Source organism: Nomia melanderi, chromosome 6 (assembly GCF_051020985.1).
Source record: "Nomia melanderi isolate GNS246 chromosome 6, iyNomMela1, whole genome shotgun sequence".
Lineage (NCBI taxonomy): Eukaryota > Metazoa > Arthropoda > Insecta > Hymenoptera > Halictidae > Nomia > Nomia melanderi.
In genome coordinates, this window is record NC_135004.1 from 14,867,104 (window position 1) to 14,879,717 (window position 12,614).

The 12,614-nt window shown below is 46.6% G+C and overlaps 1 protein-coding gene across 1 annotated transcript in view; it reads left to right on the forward strand.

Moving 5' to 3' along the window:
• LOC116430136 (uncharacterized) overlaps positions 1 to 12,614 on the forward strand; it is a 100,815-nt gene that overhangs the window by 76,405 nt on the left and 11,796 nt on the right. Inside the window, exon 5 of the mRNA XM_031983853.2 lies at positions 12,419 to 12,509. Coding sequence (XP_031839713.2) covers positions 12,419 to 12,509 — 91 coding nt within the window. The remainder of the gene's footprint in view (positions 1 to 12,418; positions 12,510 to 12,614) is intronic.

Sequence of the window (12,614 nt, forward strand, 5' to 3'; positions counted from 1 at the left end):
TCATTTCCACCGCAACTATAATGTACCACCCACGCGCCGTTACCGTACATACATATTAGTTAGTCGAACGAGCTTAGCCGCCGCCGCACACGCCTCCACCGAACAAACTTCTAAGCGACCGCGGCTCGTTTCTTGTCCTCGCCTCCAGCCGTTTCGACGGATCGGCGAATCGGAAACCATCGATGCGACGGTTCTTGCCGCGACCCAGCGCGACGGCGGAATCGCACGCCGAAAAACCTCGGAGTACCGGACGCGCGGGCATCGGAAAACCGTCAACCGACGCGAACACGTGAGCCGGGAATAAACATTTCCTTTTTTCCCTCGATTTCTGGCTGCAACAAACTGCAAACATTCGTAACTCCGTTACGGAAGTGGGTTCGCGCTGCGAAAATACGGGACCGTTCGCGTACCCGCGACTGCCGCGCGAGCAGTCGAGTTCGTTTTTGCGAAAAAACAATTGACTTCGGCGCTCCCTTTGCCGCGGGTTTTCATTTCGACCCGCTTGCGCCGTTTTCTGGAAACGGCGAGCGCAATCGAGGTGAAACATGTAGCGAGGTATCGCCGGGAATTTTATTTACCGGCGATCGCCGTTGAACGCCGGTTAAAGCGTTGCTTTCGGAACCGTGCACGCGAGGGCTTACGAGGGGAGCGTTGTTACCATAATCTCATTATGCTCGAGCCACTTCGCTAAGAAAAATAGTGAGCATATTTCTGAATGTAAAAAGTCAACAATGCTAGACTCCGCCGAGGGATTTGCATAATATACGTTTAGCGGGGAAAGAATTCGAGGTATTCCCGGTGCGTGTATGTAGTATACATAGAGGGTGAACCAGGGTGGGGGTTACAAGCGAAAAGATAATTATTATTTTCAAGAACAACAAGCAGGGCGAGCGAATGTTCACGAAGCGTTCCCAATTTAAAACTTGAATTTCAAATTGTTACACCGCAAGCAAATTAAACGATCAAATGTTCACGGAGGACGCAATAAGCAGCCCCCGGAAGGTCAGAATCATTCGCATAAGGGGCGCTGGAAGAACGAACTCGAATTCCGATCTTGCAATACCGCTCGAATCCCTACGCACAGTCGACGATTCGACCCTCCATTCGGACCCTAAAGTGTTCCCCTGACCCCATCCTCGGTTTCCAAGCACCCCTAATATGGAAATCCATATTAACCCCCAGCGATCGCGTTCACGGCTCGCGGAGGTCCCTCGCGGCCGTAAAAGGAAGAAGAAGAAGAAGAACACAGAATAAGGAAAAGAAAGAGCGGAAGAAGCGTCTATCATTTTGCGCATTACCTTCGACGGTTACCTTCTCCATGCACGGCACGTCCGTTTGTGCATCCGCGGGGTAAAGGGAACGGAAACGCGGACAAATTCCGGGGGAAAGCTCTGAGCGCCAACGGAGAACGCTGAGAAACGTGTCAAACCGTTGAGCCACAATACATTCTAATGATCGCGTCTCCGCGGCCAGGCGAGAAGGACTTTCACCCAGCCGTTCGTACTCGCGATCCATTCTTCTTCCACTAAGTTTACATCGTGGGGATTTGATGCTGGCGAAGAGAACGTTGATCATAGCTTACGACTAAAGCTGTACAAGCTAGCTATCTTTCGGTGCTTTTACAGTGGAACTGGATCATGTAGTTGTTCAGTCTTCATACTAGACTATTGCACTCGAGAAGTATCAGTCACCAATTGATTTGATATAGTAAAATTATAAGGTCATATATAATATTAAGCTTTGTACGATGCATCGATACATGAAATATTTAAATAAAATAGCTTTGTTATCAGGAAACGTTGAATATTTCTAGTAGAAAATGTTCGACTGCAAAAAATTTTATATTATATATGACCTTTGTACGATGCATCGATACATGAAATATTTAAATAAAATAGCTTTGTTATCAAACGTTGAATATTTCTACTAGAAAATTTTCGACTGCAAAAAATAAACTAATTCATTTCCCTCCATCGCGACGACCAAAGCGAAAGAACAGCACATCTCGAGAATTATATCGACGATCTGTTTCAACGTATCGACACTAAAACAACGGAGCATTCGTTCGCTTCTCTACCCATCGAGCACCACAGCGATGTAAACGCACCTTGCCTAAAAGCTCTCGTCCACACCCGTCCCCGTCAACCCGTTCGTCTTTTCGATAACCGATCCAGTTCTTCCGCCACGTTCGCGCGTTATTACCATTTCCTCGAGCGTTCCTCGATCATCGGGGAAATCTCGGCGTCTCTTGCTCCGCCGCTGATACTTCATGCATATATTCAATGAGGAACTCACCGCGAGCAGAAGTGGCTCGCTGTATCAATTCCGCGGACCCCCAAGAAATCGTTGCATATTAATTCGAAACGACGCGCCGCGAATACCCGCCCCTCCCCCGGCCGCCGCCGCGTTCCCGTTAACGAGCCTTCAGCGCCGAGTCGATCCGCCGGGACGGGAATTATTTGGATCGTTATTCAATGGCCGCAGCCGAGGATATCATTTTCATTTTTCATCGCGGAGAAGCATCGCCACGAGTGCCTTCCGCCGTTGTTTGCGCGTCCCGGCCCCGTCCGCCCTCGCCTCAATTAACCGGCCATCCCGGCGCATCTCCGGCCTCCGCTCCCGTGGCCATTACGTGTTTACGCGCGGACGCACGGCTGCCCGTCGCCCCGTGGCCACCTTTTACCGCTCCATTTGCACTCACCTTTCATCGAAAGTAATTCCCGGCTCGTTCTGAAATAATTGCCGCAACACCGACGCCGTGCCGTTACTCCGCTCCTCGTCGTCTTCCTTTTCCCCTGCCGCCGCCTCTTTTTCGGGGAACGAGATTGCACGCCGGCACTCGCGCCCGACCAATGGAATTTTGCATAACCGGCTCGGCCCGACGCGTCGCGGGAGAACGGACGCCCGAGAGCCTGTGCGCGCGAGCGATTTTCGAAGAACAAAAACGTAAAGGTCTCTTGTCCTTTTTTCGTGCGACAGAAGAGGTTCGTTTCTGTGCTGCTACGAAATAATCGCAACGGGATTGTGTCACGCGTGTGCTTTAAGGTTGCCACGCGCGGAACGGTTGATGCTTGAACGTAATTGATTGTAGTACGTTCCCGTTCCACGTGAATTAATGGCGCACCTTCCTTCCGTTGATACGGAAAAACCGGCTCGCGGGTTGCCCGTGATGCTTGCTGGGAATTACCCTTTCTCTTTTTGTCCTTTTCCTCTTTTTTCGAGATTTACGCGGCGCGGTTAGGATTCAAGCACCTGTTCGTTCCTATTTCCTTAAAGCGGGGGAACCATTTCGAATTTCGCCGAGAAGTTTAATGGTATCTTTTCGGTGCTTTACGTTTTAGGGGCAGGAGGGAAGGAGGGTTTTCAACGGAGTGTCTCCTTAAGTCGAAATCGGTGGTATCTTGAGGTTTTGGTTCGGACTTACCATTGTTTCTGCGCGAAGCTTTCTTTGCGATAATCTTTGACACTGCGTTGCGGAGTTATTGAGAGTACGAAAGATTTTTGGTCGTGTTCCTTTCGCGAAACAACGTTCACAAGAATTTGAAAGAGTAATAAAATGTTTTCATCTTATGATAAAGACTTAGAACTTCACAAGCTGACGTTTAATTGTCATAAAATGAATCGTTCTGTTACAACATTATTTATTTCGGGGCAAACACGTGTAGTTAGTTAAAATTCTAAACGCAGAACTCCTATCCAGTGGCGCGAATGTTTCGTGTGTCTAGTTCCCGAGGCGTTGTCTTCAATTTTGCCAATGCATTATTCATTGATGGACGTCTCGCACGAAAGACGTCCAATTTTCAAACTTAATTCCACCGTTAACAAGCTCACGAGGAACTTCACTGAATAATATTAAACGCCGAGAAATCTTGCTTGGATAATAAACTGCACACTTTTCGAGCTTGACGCCTACCTGAAACAGGGCGCGTATTATTAATAGACGTACGGATTTGACGTATTAATAGCACGCACGATTCTTCGGAACCGAGAACGGCGGTAAATTTAATGAGACTTAATAACATCCTCATCGTACCTAAAACTTCATTATGCTCCTAACGAAGATTCACTTCCACAAGAAAGTGAAAACTGTGCAATGGAATATTACAGACTAGAAGAAAATTGCCAAAACTTTGACCTAACAAAGATAACAAAGCTAGGATTTTAACCTTCGCACTAGGGAGATGACTCTTAGTCACCATTTGATTTGATATAGCAAAATTAAAAAATATTGTGAGTACATAACATTTACTCTGCCCCCTGACCAGTTAGCCCTCCTCCCTGGACAATTAGCTCCACCCCTTTGGTGGGTTAGCCCCTCCCTTTTGGTCAGTTAGCCCAACCCGGTCACTTGGCCCTGCCTCCTGACCAGTTAGCACCTCTCCTTGCCTAGTTAGCTCCGCCTCCTACCGGATTAGCCCCTTCCCCTTGGCCAGTTAGCTCCTCCGACCACTTAACTCCACCCCCTGATCAGTTAGCTCCTCCCACTGATCAGTTAGCCCCGCCTCCTGCCGGATTAGCCTTCTATTGACAACATATAAAGGAAAAAGTTGTTCAAAATCACGTCTCCAACAACATATTTAAAAATCATCAAAATCCCAGTGAGCTATGCATATCCACAACTTGATCCATACCATTAAGATTTATATGACACAATATGTGACATATTGAACATAGTTCCTCAAATTACGTATATTTCCTCATTAGTTTCAAAGAATCCCGTCTGTATCTCGTCGAAAATTGTTGAACATTTCTACTGAAAGACTCTCGAGTGCAAAGGATTAAAGTGTTCATATTGGGAACCTATTATTATTCTATCACCCATCTCCTATCATTATTCAAGCGTAACGATATCGTTTCACGAGTAACACGATCCTCCCGACAGTCACGTCGCAGTGGAAATCGTAGTTACACGGCCGGCTTTAAAAATTCACAAAAACGCACCTGCGGCCTGCTTGCGATCTACTTATAACCCATGGAAAAGCCATTATCGGATCGTTGCGGAAACAGAATCGCGGGGAGCACGCGATGAATCTTCTCCACAGCTCGCCGTCTGTGGAGCATTAACGATCGGATCGCGGAGCGGCGGCTCGCGTCGGGAGCTTCACCTCGATCCCTTTAAATCGCCTAACGCGCGCTTAAAGAGTTTAGCGGGTCGGCATTGGGGTCAGACGCGGGGTATCGCAGTTACCGCGTCGATATTTTAATCTCCGCGAGCTGGCTAGCGAGGCCGGCAACCGGATCGTGGCCGCTGAAAAATAATAAAAAAAAAAACGGAAAACTCGGACAGATGAGAGACGGGAGCGCTGGAAGCAGAAAAAGAAGGAAATCTCCCGGCAGCTGGGACGAAACCGACGAAGATACAGCGGACTGCTAATCAGATTTATTACGCTTAAGAATGGTAGACGGGGGAAGAGTACCAATGAATATTCACGAAAGAGAAGAATAATTACCCTTCGTGAAAACACAGCGGCCACTCACTCTTGCGCGAAACGTTGCCATATGTGACGTTTCTTAACTCTTTTGTTCCTCGGATCTCTTCGACCCTATCATTCTCCCATATTTTTAGCAACACTTTGTTTCTTCAGTGTTTCTCGAGTTAATCACTCTCTCATTCTTTGGGAGCATTCTATTTGTACAACGTGCTTCGAGTTAATCGGATCCTCATTGTTTAGCATTACCGTCTTCCTTGAGTTAGTCATGTTTTCATTCTGTCCAGGGTAATTCGAGTTTGGGAATATTATAGAAAACTTATTGCTACGCGTGCCTACTTCGTTTAAGAACACTTCGAATGAATCGAGGAAGCAGCAGCATTAACAGAGGCTATTACGAAGTGGGTTTATGTGACCTTTAGTTTCGAAAGCGAGAAAAGACGGTGAGCGAAATTTAAAGTTAGAAGACGTAACCCGATAAAATGCCCTTGGACCAAATTAACCCGACGGTGAACCATTCGATGGCTTGCCAAGGGAAAACATTTTGCGCCAACAGAGACGTAAACAGCGTTATAAACTCAACGGACATAGAGATCTTGCAAGATGTGCGGCATTAGTATCAAATTTCCACATTTGCTCGGTGAAAGAAGAAAAGCTGGCGCACAGGTAAGAATCGCTCACGAGAAATAGGGAAACATGAATCAGTTTTCAACAATGCCCGTTACTTATCCCATTACTTAGTTGCTCGCAACTTGCATCTTCATTAATATAACGCCTGTACCAGCTGATAATCTGTATTGTGTTACCTGTTACGTGTTCCAGTCGAGATACCAATCACCGAATAGTACACCGTCGTTGAATTGGGTTGACTGGTAGCCTAATATTAAGTCTAACAAAACTATGCCCATTGTCCTTCATTACTCTACATCTTGTTGCAGCGTAAGTAAATTAACATTTCGACATTTATCAAAATGGAACACAAATCCCAAATTTGTCCTACATCTCGATACAAACACTCGACGAGAACAAACTCTGCAGTAGTTAAACAGATCATCGTCGATGCTACCAGGAAAATTAAAGGATTTCTCCAGTGTGCGGTTAGCCTCGTGTCGGAACCACAGCGCCGCAACAGCGTATCAGCCGCGAACGCTTAAATTCCGGCAAAACAAACGAATCATTGCCGACACAAAGGGACCTTAAGCGACACAGAAAGCGTACAAAGGTTTGCGATTACGAATGCAGTGGACCGGGAGTTAGGGTCGCAGAGGCACGGGACTGGGTGAAAAATTCAGGACGTATCCCCGGAGTATCGGAGGACGTGTACGCGTGCTAGCAGGCCGGCTGAGAGTAACACATGGGCCGAATGTGAACGAGGAAGAATATGGAAAGTACCGCGAGGAGTCGGTCGCAGATGTACTCTGCCGATCGTAAATCAATGTTCGATCGTATTACCGGGCCGGAAACGTCTTAGACATATAAATAGCGATTCTTATGCCGGGGACTGTGGTTCGCCTCGATCACGAGTCACCCGGAGTTATTGATTCTGAATCGATTACCTCTTCGCGACCGATCATCTTTATTTCTATCAACCGTGATTAATCGTTCGAGAGTTTCCGAGGAACTCTGTCGAATGCAACATAGAGGAAAGCAATTACGCTTAGCACCGACAGCATCTAAAAGGAACGAACGTTATAAATAAACAGACGTTTACGGAGGTCGCTTCGACTGTACAAGGATTAATCACTGTACAGATTTTTATAGCGCACGCTACGACGGACGGTGTACACGCGTCGCGCAAACACGCGCATAATGAGGATAAACAATCCATAAATGTTCCTCGGTCGTGGTCATTAAAATTCACTTTAACGTCGCCACGTAAATTTCTATCCAAAGTACACCGCAGATGTGATTGAACGTACGACGCTCCTCGTAAAAGAAAAATACCGCCACTAACTTGCGGTGAATTCATTGTTGGGTCGTCTGTTTCGAGTGCCCGACGCGGTTCGTCACGTTCCGGGGCTCCGAAGTTCGGGAATGGTGTGCTCTGGTCCCCGCGAAACACGATAAATCCTGCTTTCGGTGCTCGCGTCCAGATGGACGCGATAAAGCGGCGAAATCCAGCGAACTTTCGCCGCTTATCGAACGCGCGGGAAACCGAGGATCGACCGAGGAACGGTCATGATTTATTTCGAGGCTCGCGTGCGTCCGCGAGACGAATTACCGGCGAAACGGAAGAGAAACATCGGGGAATCTTAGATCAAGACTCGTAAACCTCGGTGTGTGGTCGGATTTCCGACGGACTCGCTGGATTATCGATAATCGTTTAATCCTTTGCGCACTCGACGCGTTCCTACGGTTCGATCCGGCAGTGTGAAATTGAAAATACCGATGGAAAATGCGGCGCAGACTTCTTTGCGAAGGTTTCGCGAATTTATTTTGCATCGGGGAACAGTGGGTACCGAACTTAATCGTGGATAATTGAATATATTCATAATACGTGAATTGTTGAATAATATAATATTAGTTTTCGTCAAATATTTGACTGTATGAAAGATTCAAGATCATGATGCGATATATTAGTAACGATGAGCTACATTTTGATGAAATATTTGAAGAATTCTTGCTTTCCGTGGATCCGCAGAATTACGAGCAGAGTATGTAAATGATTTACAACATTCTATTTAACGCGCAGCACGTGGCACACTGATAATAAAAACCTTGAATAATAGGATTTTCCATGGATGATGTATTCGGTTAATGAGAGCTGTTCTTTATAATACAGTCAAGAGTAGTTGTAATAGAGAAAGAAGTGCAGCTTCAGCATTCATACACGAAGGGCGTCATGTAATCGCGGTACTATTTTCCGTTCTTTATTAAAGGTAAATTCTGTATTGCAAGCTTCTTCGGTGATTATTTAATTATTGCCGTTCGTTACCGAACGATTTCCTCGCGACAGCCGGTACACGTCGATACGCGAGGCAATTTCTAATTAACCGGTAGCAATTTCAATGTTACCGTCGACGTAAACGCAACAAAACGGTCGAGAATACTTTAATCTTCCGTTCTATCTTCGTACAGCCCGATTCGCGGTTTAATCAGCAATATCCGCTGCCTTCCTTCCGCGCCGGCAACACCACCCTTCGACACCAACAGGTCAAAGGCGAGAAGTTCGCTCGCAACGACGGATTTTCTCCCATTATTCTCGCTCGTGCGGCCGTGACATCGTTTAAAAAGTGCCCCGCTAATGGACGCGCGAATGCGTGTGAGCAATTAATCGTCCTTAACCTATGGCGCGTCAGTTTAATTGACAATTTGTCAACGGATCATGCTCGAAGTTAACGAGTAAAATAACCGTACGGTCCGGTGGATTCGTGAACTGCCTGTATCGATAATACTCGAAAGTTTGGTCGATTGGCTTCGCTATGACGCTAACATAATCAATTACGATTATCATTACGAGCTATCATCCGTGACAAGCGAATCCGATCGACGACACAGTAGAGCAGTTACACAGGTAAATGATTTCGTAATTGTTTTCATCCACTGCCTTTCACGATTAAAATTACAAACCGAGTCTAATCCTATAGTTTCCTTTTATCATTTTACTCTAAATCATGCTCTAGTACTGTTTTTTCATTGGAAACTGCAGCAGAGTTACGAAGTGTGAACATTCACCTTTCTCCTTTCATTTCCTTCAACCCTTTGAACTCTGTAGGCTCCAATATTGCACCAGTTATAATATTAAACATTTTAATGAATCTTAGAGAAACTACCCTAAAATTAATATATTCTCCACACATCCAAATTTTGTACTCTGAAGGAAAGTAAAAGATCTAAGAAATGTTATAGCATCGTTCATTTTTGCTAGGGATACTATAAAAATTAGTTGCGGTTGCTGATAGATTACAAAACAACCTATAGTGCTAAAGGTTAATTTATAACAGTATTTTATTCGCACTAAAAGTAAGCTTACAGTGAACATAAAATTCCTATCCCCTTTAACGAGCGATTCAAGGTAAACCAGCTCACGAAATTAGCGACCGACTTCACACATTCGAGACCCGAAAACAAGACGCGTCGAGCGACAAGATGGCCGCCGCGACGCATCTGCCGGAATCGCTCGGCGCGACGACTTTTTCTCGAGTCCCGTTTTCCCATTTCCTTCCACGGGACAGCGTTTCCTTCGACCGTCCCGGAAGCGGAAGCGGTCCGACGATTTCCGCCCGTCGAAGAAACAGAAAACGGTGTAATCCTTTAACTGTAATAGGAGAATCGGACACTTCTGGTTTCTCGATCGATTCGCGATCTGTGTCCCGAGACGTTGCCCTTTGATCACGCGATAGGCTGGTCGTCATTAAAGCTAGAAAAAGACGGGGCGGAGGCGAACGAAATAGAACGATGCGCTTTAGCAGCTCGCTAAGTGGCTCTTCTGTGTGTCGCGCGCAAGCTTTCTATCCTGGAATCTGGGGCGAACCGTATAATTTCTAGGCGAAAATGCTCGCACTCGTCGTTCCGTGATTATCGTCTCTGCTTTATCTCTGCTCGCCAGACTTTCGTTCCGCCCTTTTAGCGAATTATTCAGAAGCGGAACGCTTGATATAAAAAGAATCTTTATTCTCATAAAAAGATCCCGCGTGCAGCTTATATTTCTATTTTCATTCGATACGGCTTTACGCCGCCTCGGGAGAATAACAAAATATCGGCGTAAAATGCGGAATAATAAACAGGCGATGTCAGCCCTAAGGCCGTTATAAAACCCAACTATAAATCCGAGCCGTATATGTTGCACTACCATTGAAAGTTTAATGTCCAGTTGAAAGCCGTCCATGTAAACGTCACTTTTTTATATCGTGTAACAGAAATGTACTTTTAACGGCAACAGTGGAACGTGACTGATTGTCAATCTAGTTGCTACTGATTCATACACGTAGAATTCAATGCTATGCTCTGTTACAAACGAAACCGATTAGAATAACTACTAAGACACGAATCAAATTTCGGTTTCTCTTAAATATTCTATATATTAAAAATATTATAAGACAGAAATATTGATAACTATCTTTCTCAACTCTTTCCAAATTTGAAGTTACGTCAAATACGACTATGAATAGAATTTTCGAGTTGCCTCGCGATTGTAAACGTGACAAAGCTCGGTTCAAATGGCGAACGAGTCTTTGTGCGCGACAACGAGTGAACACAGCAATCGGTGAAAAATGATCGGTGAACAACAAACAAGATACCGAGATTACTGGCGCGATCGAACGGTTTGCACGGCAGAGCGGCACGAGCAATATTTGTGATTTGTTACGCGCAGCGAGGGCTCCGTAATTACCCCATCCCCGTAAATGCGCAGCTGTAAACTGCGAATTGTAATCGCCGCTGATGGAGCCCGCGGAGATAAACATGGCGCGTGATTGGCGAAGTTATTTGCACGTTACGCGGCTGACCGTTTAGCTTTTCGCGCGGAACGAAGCGCGGACAAAAGCGGCGGCCGCTTTCAAACGAATATCAACAGGTTCGTCTTCGCAATCGTGTGTTCCGCGACGCGGTTGCGTTTCGCGTGGACCCGGCTCGATCGCGAACGCAGCCGAACGGGAAAGAAGCTCCCGGTGTTTACGAATAAAAAACGGAATTCGATTTTCCCGGAGTAAAATGCACAGCAGAGTGGAAGTTGTCAAGTCGCGTGACATATTGGAGGGAAAATGGCATGCCGCGTCAGTACGTGCGGTTAAGCGGACGTCCGTTTATATACATTAGCGCCGTGATGTCGACAGGTGGTGTCCCTCGCGCGTTTCGCACCCTTTCCATTAGCCGTTATTAACACTGAACAGCGATAGTAATAAGAGATCGAGAATTCATTGTCGTCCTCGATATTCCGGCTCGATGATGGACGTGCAGTAGGGAAGGTCCAATTCGGTTCACTTCGAGGCAATCAGTATGTACTGACCCATCGACGCACGAACATTTCGAGAACTAGAGAACGATTCTTCTTACTTTCAACCATTCTACTCGAGGAACGTAGGAGGTACAGCCGATCTAATGTCAAAAAACACTGAAATAAAACAATGGTAATACGCAAACGAAAAATACTAAAATAACAAAACTGTGACAAGGAAGAAGCGAACACTAAAATAACAAAACTGTGACAATGCAGAAGCAAGCACTAAAATAACAAAACTGTGACAATGCAGAAGCAAGCACTAAAATAACAAAACTATGATAAAACAGAAATAAAATACTAAAATACCAAGACGATAATTTAAAAATGAAAAAGCACTAGACCAACGAAAGAAACCGTACAACTCTCCTCCGTTAAAACCATTCAAACTAAAGCAAGCGCAAAAGATTCCCCATTAGAAACGACAGAGTCGCGCGACAGTAGTTCCAGCAACTACACCAGTTTCCAAAGAAGGGACACCCGGACAATTATCGGACGAAGATTCCTCGCTGTCGTTGTTTCCCGTATTTCCCCGGCGTGAGCCATTAATTCCATCGCGACGAACCGTCGTCGGCACGGGGCCCCGTCCGCGTGGACCGGATCCGTGAGTCGAAACTCGCGGAGAACGTTCCCCAGGGCGGTATCAATCCCAATTCTATTTCCCGCGAAAGTCCGGCCGTCGCGCGGCACCTTCGCAGTCCGGGAACGACCGATAAATAATAGACGCTCGCGTCGCTATTATTCCCACGGCGACGTTTTTCTTCGCGCGAGGCTCCGCCGGCGCGTCGTCGCAATAATCGGGCGACGCGGCCGAGGAGGCCGGCCGTCCTCTCGGCGAAACGACGGAAGAAAGAGCTTTCCGCCATTCAACGGGCCGGCCCGGCCCGGCCGGATATTCCATTTTCACCGAAATAAAAGAATCCCGTCCCCCGGCGATGATTTATGCCCCCGACCCTCGATCCCATTAAACCCCCGCGCGCGGAGGCCGCCGCCGCCGCCGCTGGGAACAATTCGATGATATCCCCTCTTTTCGCTCTTTGTCTGTTTCCAGGTGTTCGACAAGCGTAATCGCGGATACATTACCGCGTCCGACCTGCGAGCTGTCCTGCAGTGCCTCGGGGAGGACCTGTCCGAGGAGGAAAGTAAGTATTCCATTCCGATCGTCCGTGACCGACGCATGAGATTTGTTTTCTGCGATCGGGGTAGGTTCGATGTTACAGCGGTACTATAGTGTGGATAATGAAAAG